General features: G+C 41.3%; 1 protein-coding gene across 1 annotated transcript in view; it reads left to right on the top strand.

Moving 5' to 3' along the window:
• Nucleotides 1–18,002, top strand: part of LAMA1 (laminin subunit alpha 1) — a 180,642-nt gene that overhangs the window by 124,870 nt on the left and 37,770 nt on the right. Inside the window, exons 34-42 of the mRNA XM_003924833.4 lie at nucleotides 882–971; nucleotides 3,701–3,812; nucleotides 4,719–4,881; nucleotides 10,882–11,092; nucleotides 11,263–11,379; nucleotides 11,500–11,663; nucleotides 13,677–13,812; nucleotides 14,605–14,698; nucleotides 16,208–16,324. Coding sequence (XP_003924882.1) covers nucleotides 882–971; nucleotides 3,701–3,812; nucleotides 4,719–4,881; nucleotides 10,882–11,092; nucleotides 11,263–11,379; nucleotides 11,500–11,663; nucleotides 13,677–13,812; nucleotides 14,605–14,698; nucleotides 16,208–16,324 — 1,204 coding nt within the window. The remainder of the gene's footprint in view (nucleotides 1–881; nucleotides 972–3,700; nucleotides 3,813–4,718; nucleotides 4,882–10,881; nucleotides 11,093–11,262; nucleotides 11,380–11,499; nucleotides 11,664–13,676; nucleotides 13,813–14,604; nucleotides 14,699–16,207; nucleotides 16,325–18,002) is intronic.

The following is an 18,002-nucleotide window of genomic DNA, read 5'->3' as shown; positions in this document are numbered from 1 at the left end:
CTTAGGTGTGTGTGTGTGTTTATGTGTGCGTTGGGATGGGGTTGGTTCTGTGAGCCCTCTTGATGTGCAGTAGTCTTTTATCTATAATGGTAGTTAAGAAAGATTAGGGACTTCTAAGAGATGTTTCTATGTTATATTTTCCTCAAACAGCAAAAAGTGTTTTTGAAAAATGAGAGCTTTTACATCTATTAAAACAAAGAATATTTAATTTTTTTCCCAATCAGTCTGTACACAATCAGTATGTTACCTGCCAATCTGGGTCCCCAGGTTATAACTCTTTTATATTTATCAAGGAAGACAAATGTTTGATTTAAATTTTAACTTGTTTTGAATGATTTGCTCTAAATAAGCCACTTGTCCATTTCCTTTCAGTAACTTTTTGTGTTTGTGTAGAATATTCATTGAGTTTTAAGATTTAAATAAAACCATACAAGTAAAGAAATTAGAAGAATGTTGGCGTAAGTGATGCACTTTATTTTTAGTATTTAGAAAGCTTTCTTTATTGAATTCTTTTGTAGTTTAGCCTAACAGGCGTTTTCTCTTAGGTGTTGCAATTATAGTTAAATTTTTGTGACTCTGCTATTGAAATAAAGCCAGACTTTTATCTGAGAATTGCAGCAGTATCAGATTCTGCTTAACACGCCAGATTTTAAATTTATATCTGTATCAGAAATATAATACAAAGGATGGCAGTATGGAATCATGTCACTATAATTGAAACCTAAGTAAATATGATCCATTTTTGTTTTTTTTAAATGACAGTTCCAAGGAAATAAGAATTTCTTTCTGTGACCAAAAAAAGAAATAACAAGCGCCTCTTAGTTAAGAAGCAAAACATTTTACTTTGAAGCATCGTAATTTGTTTCCTCCATTCTTCCTAGGAATCTTTATTAAAAGAAAATACGCAAAAGGACCTGGGAAAAATTAAGCTTGAAGGTGTTGCAGAAGAAACAGATAAACTGCAAGAGAAGGTAAAGTCTCTCCATAATGAGCCAGCCTTCCTCCAGGTCCCTCATATCAGCCCTCCTGAGCAATTGCCTTGGGGCTGTCTGGAAGGTTCTGATTAGATCACGCCAGTCTCTTTATCCCACGAGCTGTGCTCCAGGTACTTTCTCCTCAAATTGGTTTTGACCTTGCCAGTTTCTGTGGCTTAGTGGGAAAAGGCTCCCAACTTAATGTATCTTATCATCTCTGTTGAGGACAGAGTCGGGGAAGTCTCTTGGCTCTGACTTTCATTTTCTCATTGGAAAAAAGGGTGGGGATGAAAAGATTGCTGAGGTTTCTTCCTTCTAAATTCATTCAATAACCAAGCACGTGGTGAGCACAGCAGCACTGACTGAACACCAGTAATGCTCTCTGCAGCTCGCTGGGCAGAGCAGAGAGGGCACAGACCTCATGATGTGGTTGGTGTCTGTGCAGCCTTCAGGCTTCAGGCTAGGGTGGTTCTGATTTTAGGGCCCCGAGTGGCAAGTGAGCTTGTTTTTATGTCATCAGGGAATTATTTATTCTGTTTAGCCTGTGCCAGAGGAATGGCATTTAGTGACCTAAAAAAGAATCTCCTCCTCTGCAAGTGGTGAGGGAGGACTATTGTCAAATTTACTGTTTTTTCTTTTTCTTTTTTTTAAATTATACTTTAAGTTCTGGGGTACATGTGCAGAGTGTTCAGGTTTCTTACATAATTATACACGTGCCATGGTGGTTTGCTACACCCACATCACCCCATCATCTACGTTAGGTATTTCTCCTAATGCTATCCCTTCCCTACCTCCCCACCCCGGACAGGCCCTGGTGTGTGATGTTCCCCTCCCTGTGTCCATGTGTTCTCATTGTTCAATTCCCACTGATGAGTGAGAACATGTGGTGTTTGGTTTCTGTTCCCGCGCTAGTTTGCTGAGAACGATGGTTTCCAGCTTCATCCATGTCCCTGCAAAGGACATGAACTCATCCTTTTTTATGGCTGCATAATATTCATGGTGTATATATGCCACATTTTCTTTGTCCAGTTTATGATTGATGGGCATTTGGGTTGGTTTCAAGTCTTTGCCATTGTGAACAGTGCTGCAATAAACATACGTGTGCATGTGTCTTTATAATCGAATGATTTATAATCCTTTGGGTGTATACCCAGTAACGGGATTGCTGGACCAAATGGTATTTCTAATTCTAGATCCTTGAAGAATCGCCACACTGACTATTTTTTTCATTTATGAATTTCGTGTGTGCATGTGCATGCACTCACGAGTGTGTGTGTGTGTGTGTGTGTGTGTGTGTGTGTGTGTACTGTGATGGTGTATCTATACATATGGAGATTTAATCTCTATCAACATACACAAACATCACCCTAAAATATATAGTGGCCAGGCACAGTGGCTCATGCCTGTAATCCCAGAACTTTGGGAGGCCGAGGCAGGTGGATCACCTGAGGTCAGAAGTTCAAGACCAGCCTGACCAACAAGGTGAAACCGTATCTCTACCAACAATACAAAAATTAGCTAGGTGCAGTGGCAGGTGCCTGTAGTCCCAGCTACTCTGGAGGCTGAGACAGGAGAATTGCTTGAACTCAGGAGGTGGAGGCTGCACTGAGCCGAGATGACGCCACTGCACTCCAGCTGGGCAACAGAGCAAGACTCTGTCTCAAAAAAAAAAAAAAAAAGCATAGTTTGCCTCCTGTTAATTTAAAATTAATGATGTTTTAGAAAGAGTTTAAGGGTTAACGTTTGGGCTTAAGTACCTCATCAAGCAAACATTTGATTGGAAGCGATAGACTGATTAAAATAAATTCTCTCTATCCATTAAAGAAGACTCTCTTTGGTCTTGACTAGAAGATACTTTTAAACCCAATCTGAGTTACTTCACATTTTTGGAAATTATAAACAACCTTTCCATTTACAAATAGTAAAAATCTCAGTAAAAATAACAGGGGAGGACAGCTAAATGTCAGCCCCTGGGCTGCTGACCTCACGGCCATCGTCTTGTTTCGTTCTCGTAACAGCCTCAGGAGGTAAGCATCACTGTTTCTCAGCTGTTACTGGCAGTGCTGGGGGTGTCTGGGTCTATCCACCGCCTGGCGGAATCAGGTCCAAAACCAGCTTGCCCGATTCCGTGTTCTTAACTCCTAGATCAGGCATCCCCAAACTTTTTACACAGGGGGCCAGTTCACTGTCCCTCAGACCGTTGGAGGGCCGCCACATACTGTGCTCCTCTCACTGACCATCAATGAAAGAGGTGCCCCTTCCTGAAGTGTGGCGGGGGGCCAGATAAATGGCCTCAGGGGGCCGCATGTGGCCCGCGGGCCATAGTTTGGGGAAGGCTGTCCTAGACACTAATGTCTCATAGGCCATACAAATGATTAAGGTTTACTTTCTATATTCTATATACTTGGGTTTTAAAGTGAATTGAGGGCCTTCACAGTATAGGCACTAGAAGAACCTGTAGTTTAATAGCCAATTAGGCTGCTTTTGAAAACATACCCATCTTTTCTTACGCTGAGTGAGTTGTAAATTATTTCATCAACTAGTTAGTTTATTTCTAACCCCAAAAAACTAACCTCGGCTTGCGTGATAGTGCTCATCTTTACTCTATATTCTGGAATGTATGTTGTTGTTTATAAGCAGCAACAATGGAATACTGAAGCTTGCATTTTAAAGTCAAGCTAATTACTTAAAGTCAAACTAACTTGAGACTTTTATTTTTCCGCCAGCTCACTAGAGTGGTAGTGAATACCCAAAAGGTGAATAGGGCAACTGAGAGAATCTTCAAGGAGAGTCAAGACCTGGCCACAGCCATTGAGAGGCTGCAGATGAACATCAAAGGTAGTGTGGGCGTGTCTAATTTGAAGTGTCTGTGCTTATCTAGTAAGAAGTCACCATTGCTTTATTAAACATATGAATAGATGTATATGTCTTGCATTGGGCTTTCTGGAACCAGAGGGACTTGGAATAGTTTGGGGTTCCTGAAGTGTGCAAGCTTTAGTCTTTCACTGAGAATTTTAGCTTGAAAAAAATGCATATTTCTCTTTATTTTCTGCATTATGCCTAAAACTTAGATCCTAATTCTCAAGTCCTGTTACGGTAAAGTTGCTATGGTACCTCCCCTTCATTTGCCCAGAATAGGAGCTGACAGGATTTAGGACTTCAGTTTGGTACCAAGTATATCCATCATATTTGAATAATTGAATCACTTCTCAGTTGGGTGTGCTCTGGCTTTTAGCATGCTAGTTTTAGTTTTCTGGCTACCAGAAACATATGATCACTTTTCTCTTTATATGGGCTTACAAAATACAGAATCCAATGCAAATTAGACTTTATAGGGCAAAAGGTAAAGAAATTATTATAACAAATTATGTTTAATAAAAAGAATAGGGTCAAGCACTGGTGGTTTGTTTATATAGTAAATATTTCTTGAGAACATTTATTTTTCATGTACAGATGTCTCTGCCAGGTACAAGAAAATGGTGAGGTTGACACGATGTCCCTGCCCTTAAGGAGTTTATTGGTGCTTGGGAAGACTTTGAAATAGACCAGTAATCCCAAGTTCATGAGTGTTTAGTTAGGGGATGTGCAGAATACATTGGGATATGCCAGGTGGCCTGGTTTGGCATGGAGGTCCAACTCAGCTTAGGTAAACAGCAGTCCTCAGCAGAGAAGGTTCTAGGTTTTTTACTTGGTACTAGCCACTTTTGAGAGGCTTATTAAATGATTGGTGACTTTTCTCCATAGAAATTTTTGAAAAGGCAAGGACTTTAAATCAGACTTTGGATGAAGATTTCCTGCTACTTAATTCTACTCTTCAGAACATGCAACAGAACGCTACATTGTTGCTAGAAATCATGCAGATAAGAGACTTCACACAGTTGCATCAAAATGCCACCCTTGAACTCAAGTAAGTTCATAATTACCATTCACAGTGCAACCAAGTAGAGAGAGAAACTTGGATGCTATCTCCAAAGGAGAAGGAGGTATCATGGATGGAACGTGCTCACTGGGAATGGAATATTCTAAGAGAATAGAAGGGGTCATGTAGTCAAGTAAATGAAGAGATGGGTACTGACCCCTTCAAATATAGAAAGGTGTAATCTGTGCACTGAGTATAATCTGTCTTTGTGCTATCATGCAATAGCTTCTGTTCTTTTCTGTGATTCTGGGACATTTCCACCTAGCACAAACAACAGAGCCTCATGGTACTCTCTATTGCAAATCAAGTATAAGGCAGTGAACTCTCATAGAAAAAAATGGTTGGTGGCCACCCATACCATGAACTCTAAGACAGGTCAACATTATGCTAGAATAATTGAGCTCTGTTACCTGAAAAAGTACAGTTACGTTGAAAGCCATAATGTGAAGTGACACAGAGACCACAAAGCATTCTTACACGCAGTCACAAGGAGTTTGGAATTTCCTTTCCAACTTTTTTCTTAGCATTTCCGCACAGTTAATTACTTGGTATGCTAGCACAAGCTGTCTCTCTGCCAGGCTGTGATGAATGTCTGAAGTGCTGTTATAAATAGTTACACAATACTTCATTAAAACTCTGTTCTTGATAGTGAGATATTGAAATTGTGTTGTGATGGACTTCTTTTGCAAATCTTTTATATATTTTTCTAGTTTGAAATATTAAACATTTGTTTATATATACTGCTTATCTCTCTTCTTTTTCTGTATTTCAGATTATTATCAGGGTAAATATTAAGAAGTAGAATTATTGGCTGGGCACGGTGTTTCATGCTTGCAATGCCAACACTTTGGGAGGCTGAGGTCAGGAGTTCAAAAGCAGCCTGGCCAACAAGACGAAACCCTGTCTCTACTAAAAATACAAAAATTAGCCAGGCATAGTGGTGGATGTCTATAATGCCAGCTACTCAGGAGGCTGAGGCAGGAGAATTGCTTGAACTTGGGAAGCGGAGGTTGCAGAGAGCCGAGATCATGCCACCGTACTCTAGCCTGGGCCACAGAGCAAGACTCCATCTCAATTAAAAAAAAAAAAAAAAAAAAAAGAAATGGAATTATTTAGTCAAAGAATTTGTATTTTAAGGATTCCTAACATGTGCTTCCCAAATAATTTTTTTAAATATTTTTTTAAAACAACGTGCACTGCCACCAGCAACACACTAGAGGGTGGAGTATGTCTTTTTCATCATAGAGCATAATATTTGATGCTGATTTGTTAGGTGAAAAGCAAAAGGAGGCGCTTACAGTTGAATGCATTTTGGAGAGAGGACCAGTAGTCTAATTACTAGAATAATAGGGCCTTGGAAGGGCTCTGAGATAACTGGAATCTAAAGGCCATGGGGGGAATGAGAGGATGGTGCAGTCCCTGGAAATGGGCGTGAGCGGCTGTCTATGGAGCCCCTCCTCTGTGCCAGGAGGGTGCCGGCTTCTCACATTGTGTTCCGTGATCATCTCAGTGTTTCCAGGTAGGGGAGAATCCAGCTGTGGAAACTGAGGTCCAGAGAGTTTAAGTAACTTGCCCTATATTAAGGATAATAAGAACCCTGATCACAAATCTGACAAAAGGAAGTGGCATTTGAGACGCGGTCCATTAAAGATGGGCGGATGGAATTTGGACAGTCAGAGACATTGAGGGCCTTTCTGGGGACAGGGAAACAAGATCTTAATCTAGAATAGGGGGCGAGCCGTGGAGTGAGGGAACACTGGAGCCAAAGAAGCCCAGCTGAAGTTTGCATCAAATGTGAGAGGCAATGGGCAGTGATGACAGAAGCTGAGTTTCGTGCGTTAGTCCTGCAGCTGAGACTACACACTGAGGCTTCAGCTGTGCTCCCCTCAGGCGTCTCCATCCAGGGCTTCCCAGGACCTGCCCACCCTTGAGGTGACCCCCCTGGGCTGGCTCTGCTCCCTAAGCTTCTTCAGCCCCACCCCCACACATGAGTTTGTGGGGGGCATGTGAAGGTTGGAGATTCCCAGGCCCACCCTGCAGATCCTAGGGACTCATTTTGTGGGGCTGTGCCTTCCCACCATTACCCTTCCGAGGTTCATTCATTCATTCATTCATTCAGCAAAATGACCTGAACCCCAGTGGTAAGCATTGTTCCAGGAGTTGGGGACATACAAGAGAACAATACAGCCTTTTGCCCACTCCTGGTCCATCTGGGGAAAGTTTATTTTCTGAATATGCACGTTAAATACAATATCTCTGTAAGAAATTTTAAAAGAGAGGTAAAATTTTCATCTATAGAATGATGTTACTATCTACGCTATAATCAGATGACATTATATAGTCCTCAATGACTTAGACAAGATTAACCCCCTCCCCCCCCAAAAAAAAACCCACTCAGCACTCTTCATTAGCTTCCTCCAGCTAAAATTGACAGAGGAAACTGGTGTTTCTCAAGCTGTGTTCCTCTACAACACTAGTGTCACATGAACTGCTAGGCAGACTGTGAGCAAAGATTATCCTTCCTAGGATCTGCAAGGTGGGCCTGGGACTCTCCATCCTTAACAAGCTCCCCAGCAACTCAGATGTGTAGGGGGCTGAGGAAGGTTAGGGAGCGGAGCCCAGCCCTAGGTGCCGTCTCTAGGATGGGTGGGTCCTGGGACACCCTGGTTGGAGAGGCCTGAGAGGATGGGGAGAGGCAGGGCCAGCCCCCACCCCCACCTGTTCTTCTCAGTGCCTTCTGAGCCACCCCTACTGGTGGGGACCTCTAGGACCCCTTTCTCTGTCACTGCCATTCTGGTTTCACTTGGAATAAAGCTATTTATAAGATTGCTGATCTCTCTGATTTGTAGGTAAAAGTATTACTAAAGAGACTTTTTGTTTTAAAAAGCAAGAGTCTAAGATGTATTCTCTGGCTTCCACTTTCTGGTTTTTCAGAGATGATCCTTATATATATGCCATTTCAAATTACATGGATTATTTTAGGAATTATCTGCCTTCTAATTATAATTCTTAGAAAATTGGTGGTTCATGCTGGAGCATGGCAGTCATACAGATGAGAAGTTTAGCACACAGACTGATGGCTTTTCATGCTGTGTCGGGGGTCTCCAGAAATACCACCACATTCAGAGTTTCAACAGGACCCCCAGGATTCAGCATATAACTGTATTATGGCTAAGATTTATTAAGGAGGTACAGCCAGATTGGACAAAAGAGTCCGGAGGGATCCATGAAATCTCTCCATGTGGGGTCCCAGAGAGCACTCCTTCCCCAGCAAGAAAAATTCGGCAACGTGTGTGTGACGTTTCTGCCCAGGGAACCTTGCCGGAGATTCAGGATCTGGGGTTTTTATTGGAGCTCTACTGGTAGGCACCCTCTGCCTAGCACATAGCTAGACTCTAGACTCCCAGAAGGAAAGCAGGTGTTCAGCATAAACCATGTTGCTTGCACAGACAGCCCAGCTAGTGAGCTACTCTCAGCAATGAGGGATCGGCGGGAACATACCTGCCTCACCAGCAGGACTTTTGAAGGAGAGCGGACTCCTGCCTGCTACGTCGACCCTTTACTGCACATTTCGGATTACTGTTTCTAGTTGTTTTTCAAGTGTTTGCTGTGCTGATATCCCAGACCTATTGAAAGATTTTTCTTTCTTTCTTTCCACCTTTTTTCTTTTTCTTTTTCTTTCTTTTTCTTTTTCTCTTTCTTTCCTTCCTTCCTGCCTTCCTTTTTGTCTTTCTTTTCTTCTTTTCTTTCTTCCTTCCATTCCTTTCCTTTCTTTTCCTTCCTTCCCTCCCTCCCTCCCTCTCTCCCTCCCTCCCTGTCTCCCTCCCTTCCTTCCTTCTTTTCTTTCTTGTCTTTCTGATGGAGTCTTGCTCTGTCACCCAGATTGAGGGCAGTGGTGCGATCTCGGCTCACTGCAACCTCCGCCTCCTGGGTTCAAGTGATTCTCCCACCTCAGCCTCCAGAGTAACTGGGATCACAGGCACTCACCATCATGCCGAGCTAATTTTTGTATTTTTGTAGAGTTGGGGTTTCACCATGTTGGCCAGGCTGATCTTGAACTCCCAACCTCAGGTGATCCACCCACCTTGGCCTCCCAAAGTGCTGGATTACAGGCATGAGCAACTGTGCCCAGCCAAAGAGATTTCATTAAAGAAGCACGTTCCATGACACAGTGTCTACTAAGGAGAGACAAGTTCTGTACTGAGGTCCTCTCAAAGCTTTTAGTATGCTCATGCACATCAGCAGCCCCGTGGAGGATTTGGCTATACTTCTTTCATCCTGGAATATTTGTTCAAGTAATCTGCCTGGCATTTCATGGGACACTGGTGTTGTAGAGGAACATAGTTGAGAAATACCAGTTTCCTCTGTTAATTTTGCTAGAAGAAGCTAATGAAGAGTACCGAGGGGGGTTTTTTGTTGGTTAATCTTGTTCAAGTCATTGAGGACTGCATCATTTCATGTGATCGTAGTTTAGATAGTAGAGTCATCTGTAGATGAAAAGTTCGCCTCTATTTTGAACTTTCTTATTTTTCTTTTTGAGACGGGCTCACTCTGTCTCCCAGGCTGGAGTGCAGTGGCACCATCTCAGCCCACTGCAACCTCCACCTCCCAGGCTCAAGTGATCCTTCCACTTCAGCCTCCCAAGTAGCTGGGACTACAGGCACACACGCCACCATGCCTGGCTAATTTATTTTAAACTTTCTTAGAGAGATATCCTATTTAATAATAGGAAGTAATAGATTCATGATCAGACATTAGAAATATATTGGATTTGTTTGTGTTTTTATGTATGTGTTTTAGTTCTTATTGCCTACTCAAATGCAACGTCTTTATTATCATTAAAAGTTATATGTATGTTTAAATAACTCCTGATGTTATTCTAATAATGTCAGAGTTCAAATTTATATCCTTGAAAAATGTTTTTGATCGTGTCTTAACCTGGTGACCTGATACCTGTGAAAGCTGAGGGCATTTTAGAAGGCATTTTCCATAGAATTTTTCAGTTCTTTTGACAAATTGAAATGAAAAGTTAATAGGATATATCCAAGCACTGCGAGGATTTGTAGTGTGAAATTTTATTATTCTATGCAGCTAAAAATTTGAAATTGATTTAAATAAGCAATTTGATGTCATTCATATTTATAAAGATATAGGAAAAAATCTTTTGATATTCTAAAGCTTGCATTTATCCATGGTGCAAATTATATCTTTTTGTCAATTTGAATTTGAAAGCTTTTATAAAATCTGTTTCTTCTTAACTAGCTGCAGAAAATCCTTTTATTACATAAATTAACTGATAAATTCATAACAAATCACTGAATAGCCTTCTTTCAATTTCTTGCCGTATGATATATAATGCAAGGTTGCAGTTCCCACTAACACAGAATGCTGTCCCAATTTCCTGAATCCAGATTCACGGAGATGATCTTTTTAAATTCCATTACTAAAATGTATTAGAAAGTTTGTGTTGGGATCCCCACGAAGCCCACTCTCCACAAGTTTACCAGGAAATTTTGGGAGGAGGGTTTTAATGAGCTTCATCATTTATAAAATCATCAGTGCTGATAAAAGAAGTAAAGCTTTGAAAGCTTCAAGCCTTTTGCCTGCTCATGGTCATCCTAACTAGCTTACCTTGAAATACTCATGAGTTGAAAGGTCACTGGGCCTGTAAATTTCAGCAAACTGTATAGGAACGTGGAACATCACTGTGCACGTGTACAAGTACTGTTTACATCCTGGCATGAATGAATGTATCTGTGAGATGCACCATTGAAAAAAAAAGATAATTTGTTAAGGATAAAATAGAAACATACCATACCTGTAGCTATCTTAGAAAAATTGTTTCCACTCTTAAGAAGTTATGATCTATCATTTACAGTTTCAAAAAAAGACTAGGCATAAATATGTATAAATTTTTTCTACTATTATTTCAGAGATAGGAGTTTTGTTGTTCATTTACTTACTATGTGAACCATTCATATTTATCAGGGCTGCTGAAGATTTATTGTCACAAATTCAGGAAAATTACCAGAAGCCTCTGGAAGAATTGGAGTTATTAAAAGAAGCAGCAAATCACCTCCTTTCAAAACACAACAATGAACTAAAGGCGGCTGAGGCGCTTGTGAGGGAAGCCGAGGCAAAGACCCAGGAAAGCAACCACTTGCTGCTCATGGTCAATGCCAACCTGAGAGAAATCACTGTGAGTCTGACTTGCTCGCTCCTTCTCAATTAGAATGGGTAACAAAATACTTCAATGTAAGCAATTGAAAGTGAGCCTTGTGCACTGACTTCTGCTCATAGCATTAGGCACAAAGCTCAGAAGCAGAGTTGCTTTTATGAAGCATCCTTAAAAGGCCATTTCTGCTGTAGGATAAAAAGCTACATGTTCAAGAAGAACAAAATGTGACTTCAGAGCTCATTGCCCAAGGAAGAGAACTGATAGATGCTGCGGCTGTACAAACAGATGCTGTGCAAGTTGCTCTAGAGGTGAGTTACAACTCAGCACCATACAGTTTTTGAAGAATCTTAACACATCTTGTCTGTATGCACACATATCCGTTATTAAATAGATGTGCATATATTTACAACATTAATTTCTCCATGTAGCACTTAGAGCGTCACCAGGATGAGCTATTTTTATGGACTGCCAAAATCAGGCACCATGTAGATGACCTGGTCATGCACATGTCCCAGAGGAAAGCACTCGACCTGGTCTACAGAGCTGAGGACCATGCAGCTGAGTTCCAGAGACTAGCAGATGTTCTGGACAGGTAGGACCACACCCTTGTGGGAATGTGAGAGCTTGCAATTTATTGCTCAGAGAAAACAAAGTTGGATGTTTTTATCACAGTGACGGGTCACTCTTCTTCCTTTGTGTAAGAATGAGCACTGCTGTTTTATTTACCTGGCAAGTTGGATTTCCTCGTATCTGCTAACATAGCTACCATTGGCATACGTAGATGATGGAAAAATGCAAATAATGGGACAGGACTTAAAACACATAGTATGCTACAGTATCAAGCCATCAAGGCTTTGTTAAGCACCTGCTGAGTGCTCAGGGCTTTGTTAGGTTGCAGGTGGGACAGAATGAAGTTATTAATTTCTTTACAGATCCGGCCTTTTTGGAGTATGATTTGGGTGGAGGATGTGGCTGCCCACTCTCTACCTACAGAAGGGTTAAGATTTTCTTTTCCAATCCCTGAGAGATAGCGCCTCCAATTATTTTCTACCACCTGAAAGTCTGCCATTGTAACACAATTACTTTAACTTATATTTTTTGGGTATTTTAAAAATATATACTCAACTTGCTAAAAGTGCCTGTAAACAAGAAGCACTTAGAGCGTCACCAGGATGAGCTATTTTTAGGCCAGTCGTTTCAAGCTTGTCTGCACATTGGAATAATCTGGGGAGCTTCGTAAGATACCGATGCCTTTGTCCCTTAGCTACTGTCCCCCTAAACATTGTGACCTAGAGGGTCTGGGATGTAGCCTCGGTTTTTTTAACCCTCAGGTGATTCTCATGTGCAGCAAATGTGGGAACCAATGTTTTGGGTGTTATTAGTGATTTACACAATACTGTGAATTAATTGGTAAATTTCTTTCTTTCTTTTTTTTTAATTTGCTATGTGTTATGGGTAGAAAGTCTGACCACACTGGGAAGATGTATGTGTCTGTGTGTGCATGTTCTGTGGAAAGGGAAAGAAGAGTATCTCCTTATTTGAAAAATGCTGACATAAAAGATTAGTTCACACAACAAAAGCAATTAAAAATGATATAAGATAGAATATTGCATAAATTCTGTGCTAGATTGCATACTGTTTCCTAATATGTCATAGGGATCAGTAGTGGAAAATGGCATTAGATACTAGCTCTTTTCATAAGCTTTCATCCTTTCCCCCAGAGAGAAAAAAATACTCTGACTCCATACCTAGCCAAAACAAGACCTTTATCACTTCATATGAGTAGCAGAAGCAATTTGGTGTGATACACAAAGTTAAATTATTATCTTTTGTTTATAAATCACAGAATTTTGCCAGTCCAGTAGTAACAAGCAGTAACTGCCAATACTCGGTCTGGGAATTGCCCGACTTAATAACCTTGGAAAGAAAATGAAGTGAATTACTCAGCAGGCAAAGATGTGCCCATTGCCAGACTTCATTTTCAAGACAGAGAGCAGTGGATGACGTTGTGCCTTTACCAGTTACCAAGTTCCTAAGCAATGTGCCTGCTTGTTGGAATGATGTGCAGCTGGTTAAAATACTAGCTGATCCTCCTTCAAAATCTCTAGTGAACTTTGTAAAATTGTCATATGCCGTTTGAGGGATATGATTCAGTGGCCTCAGGTCTGCTTAGGAACACCTGCTGGCGGTTAACAAGTATGTTGCAGGGAGTTGATAACCAACATGAACGTGCAGCGGCACCCTAGACACACGCAGGGGATTGGAGCATGGGTTGGGGGATGCTGAGGGCAGCTGGTGGAAAGGGATAAGTTGTTGTCTAAGGGAAACAGCAATAGTCTCTTTGGTGTTGGTTACATAGCAGTTGTTTTTTTTTTTTTACATAGCAGTTTTCAGTGTTATTATGACAATGGCACTATGGCTTCTCAAAGATTACTTTTGAAGTTACATGGGAACCCATAGGTTGTTATCTTTTACGGATGATACTTTTCTAAGGTGAAATTACATAGGAGGCTTTCAAGACTAGTAGGCACTTAGGATTTTTGTGAGTGAATCGGCAAGTTTGATTTAGTTTATAATAACATTTCTAAATATGCTGCTTTGATAGTAACCTTGAAAACGTCAGAGATATGTCCCTGAATGCCACCAGTGCAGCCCATGTCCATTACAACATCCAGAGCCTGATTGACGAATCAGAGGAACTGGCCAGAGATGCTCACAGGACTGTGACAGAGATGACCCTGGTAGGAAATGCCGTGGGCTTCTGGGTTTGAGCAAAGACTCAGTGGCCCCATTTTCTGCCTATTAACATTCGTTTCTGATGGAATCTGTTTCTGGCTTCTGTCATCATGTGATCTGTTTGAATTTTTTAAGGTCATAAGTACTTCTTTAGACAGACTAGAAACCAGTGTAGAAATGAGAGCAATCTCACATTTCCTTGCACCAGAAATGATAATGCTACTTGATATATACTGGAGACATTTTTCTTTAACCATGGTGAAAATCTCTATTGGATGGCTAGTTTCCTTCCTTATCTACTTAAAAATGTCTTTGTGGCCAGGTGCAGTGGCTCAAGCCTGTAATCCCAGCATTTTGGGAGGCCGAGGGAGGTGGATCACAAGGTCAGGAGTTCAAGACCAGCCTGGCCAAGATGGTGAAAACCCATCTCTACTAAAAAATACAAAAATTAGGCAGGCATGGTAGCACTTGCCTGTAATCCTAGCTACTGGGGAGGCTGAGGCAGGAGAATCACTTGAACCCCGGGGGGCAGAGGTTGCATTGAGCCAAGATCACATGACACTGAACTCCAGCCTAGGTGACAGAGTGAAACTCTGTCTCAAAAAAAAAAAAAAAAAAAAAAAAAATGCCTTTGTGTCCTCTCACCTCAGCCGTTTTAAATTGCGGTATATGGTACCCAGCTGACTTTCTTGCTGGGAACGTGGCTGGGGGCTACTCTGATGAAGTCGCTTCCTCCATCCCCAGCAGGACTCCACTGTGCCCTGCTCTCACCATGCTTAAGTGGTTCTGTTTTCCAGTTCTCAGAAACCCTTGTTTCTAATGGGAAAGCGGCCATGCAGCACAGCTCCAAATTTCTAAAAGAAGGAGACAACCTCAGCAGGAAGCTTCCAGGTCAGTGTGTGGCTCAGGCAATGTAGACAGGCAGAGTGAGTGTGAGCATCTCACTGAGCATCAGCCTCTAAAAATGTTTTCCTCGTGTGAAGCAACTTGAAGCTTAGCATTTCTATGTCCCATTTCTATTCCAATTTCCTATCATATAAACTTCCTATAATTTGGCATTTTTATTCTAGTGATAATCTGTTCCTTTATTGTGCAGTTGCCTCTATCTTTAACCTGTCCTTAATGATGGAATCCTCCACTCACTGCCAGAGCTCGGAACGTTCACTGTCCTTCCTGGGGTTTGCTGGGTTATCTTGGATTGTGTGTGTTCCCCTAGTTGTCACAGTTCCTTGAGGAGGTCGCTTATGCTTGACATTTCTTTTACCTTTCTCATGGGACTAACATCATGTTAGACTCACGGTAGGTTCTCATTTATTAATTATTCAATTAAATCATAATTGACTCATCCATTTTTCCAAAAAATGCCTATGTAGCTTAGTTTGTCCTAAAGTTTCAAGAAAGAATGACTTGGCATATGTAAGGGCGATTCATCCAATCAACAGAAACCAAAATGGCAGCAGGAATCTGTCGTGTGAGAGAAACCATGTAGTTATACAATTTTTATAACAAATAGTGTGCTTTTCACCATAATACATTCTAATATATCAAAAATACCAAGATTTCTGGAGGAGCAAATAGTGGGCCATACACGCAGCTTATAGCCTTTACAGATGACTTACTTCCAAGTTTAATGCTGGATCCTTCCACAGCTGTCTGCAAAGGCCCAGATACGTGCATAATTTTTTTTTCTCTCTGAGTGACACAATTTAGAATTTATGTTGTCGTCTCACAGTATTGAAAATGCATATTGGTGTTGATGGGCTGTAGTCTCAGTCTGTTCAAGTAGAGGCACTTCATAGGTAGTGAAATTGGGAACTTGTTGGCAATTAAAATGTCCCACTTTAACCATGTGCTCAAAATCTAAATGTGATTGTATGTTATGAACAGAAATTTTAAAAATAAAAGCTGTGATCAAACTTGAGAAGGAGATTGAGGTGAGTTCCAGTTGGGTGGCCAGAAGGAAATAGAAAGGGAAGAGGATTGGCCAGAGACGCGGGTGGGAGATTGTGAGGAAGACTCCCACCTTAGGGGTTTTACAACCCAGAGGAGAAAGGAGGTCAAGATTCAGGTGGGGAAGGGAAGTTAGTGCATCTGGTTAAGACTGAGTGACTTAAACATAGCTCTTCATCCTTGAGCTCTAGTAAAATCGGACATGAAACTTAAGTAGAAATGTTAATGAAAAAGTCAACAAACAAACTAGAGAAAATGATATATCAAGCTAGAAATACACTCTTAATTTCTATAATGAATGGTGCTCAGTTTTGCTGGGAAACCTGTCAATATCGGTAGTCTCTTTAGAAAGCTATGGATTCTGTAGATGGTCAAGAATGATAAAGCTGTTGCCTAGGCAACTTTTTAGTAGGCTAACCTGAAAGGAAACACTTTTTTCCCTTTAAATAGGTATTGCATTGGAACTGAGTGAACTGAGAAATAAGACAAACAGATTTCAAGAGAATGCTGATGAAATTACCAGGCAGACCAATGAATCACTCTTGATACTTAGAGCAATTCCTGAAGGTGAGTGGAAAGGACTTTCTTGCTTTAAATAATGTCTTCTCATTGTAAAAGCATCACCCAGGAGCATAAGGCAGTCCTGCCTCAAGACTGATCAAGGCTCTAGCTCAAAAAAGCAGACTAAGATTGGCAGAATTTTTACTTGCAAAGGAATATAATTTAGAAATGAAAATCACTGCTTTTTAAAATAATGTCACAATACATGCATCAAACTACTAGAATTATAGTCTTAACAACAGAGATTGCATAGTACCATCTGAATTGCTTACTTTTGAAATGGGCTTGGCACATTGCTTAGAGGAAGAAGGACCGTTGAAAGTCAGCAAGTGAGGAATCTGGAATGTGCTTTACCTGCCTTAGGGGAAAATGCCAGTTTCATTATGAACGTGGCAAACTGAAGACTGCTTGCTTGGCCATCTTCTTTAGTGAGGCAGGAAAACATCAGGCTCACTGATCACTTTAATACTGGTGATTTAGAAATGTGGCATTCATTAAAATTGTAAATAGGATAATTTTTACAGTGTAATACAAATGAACTATGCTGCAGTACATTATGTACATCACCTTAAACTTCTCTTTTGTTCTTTTGTTGTTTTTTACTTTTTTTTTTAATCTTTGAGATGGAGTCTTGCTCTGTCGCCCAGGCTGGCATGGAGTGGCGCCATCTCGGCTCACTGCAACCTCTGCCTTCTGGGTTCAAGCAATTCTCCTGCCTCAGCCTCCTGAGTAGCTGGGACTCTAGGCGTGCAGCACCACCCGACTAATTTTGTATTTTTAGTAGAGATGGGGCTTTACCATGTTGGTCAGGCTGATCTCACACTCCTGACCTCAGGTGATTCGCCCGCCTCGGCCTCCCAAAGTGCTGGATTACAGGCGTGAGCCACCATGCCTGGCTTGTTTTTTACTTTTAAAATTGTTGTTTTGTAGAGACCAGGTCTCACTTGTTGCCCAGATTGGTCTTGAACTCTTGGCCTCAAGCAACCCTCTTGCCTTGGCCTCCCAAAGTGCTGGGATTACAGGCCTGAGCCACTGTGCCCGTTCTTTTTTTCTTAATAAGTATCTTTTGAAAAAGTCTTCTGAAGTGCTCAAAGGAGCACTATAAAATGCTTTAAAGCCATTAAAAACGAGAAGCCGCAAAGTCCTTCTGTCTGCAGGGTTTCTGTTTGTAAGCATGGAAGTTACCTAGGGAAACTGGGCACGGCTGCATTGCTCTTACTTCTTCTTTTTTTTTGAGACGGAATTTCGCTCTTGTTACCCAGCCTGGAGTGCAATGGCGCGATCTCGGCTCACCGCAACCTCCGCCTCCTGGGTTCAGGCAATTCTCCTGCCTCAGCCTCCTGCGTAGCTGGGATTATAGGCACGCGCCACCATGCCCAGCTAATTTTTTGTATTTTTAGTAGAGACGGGGTTTCACCATGTTGACCAGGTTGGTCTCGATCTCTTGACCTTGTGATCCACCCGCCTCGGCCTCCCAAAGTGCTGGGATTACAGGCTTGAGCCACCGCGCCCGGCCTTGCTCTTACTTCTTACCTTGAACAATGGAGCATTTTCTGATCCGAAAGATTTTTTTTTTTTTTTTGGTTTTCTTTTTTTATAAGGACGCTATGGTATATTTTGACTAAATGCTTAATAACGCTGTTATTTGAAAATAATTTCAAGCTTACAGAAAAGTTGTAAGAAA

Source organism: Saimiri boliviensis, chromosome 13, assembly GCF_048565385.1.
Source record: "Saimiri boliviensis isolate mSaiBol1 chromosome 13, mSaiBol1.pri, whole genome shotgun sequence".
NCBI classification, from domain to species: Eukaryota; Metazoa; Chordata; class Mammalia; order Primates; family Cebidae; genus Saimiri; species Saimiri boliviensis.
This window is presented reverse-complemented; position numbering and strand designations above follow the sequence as displayed.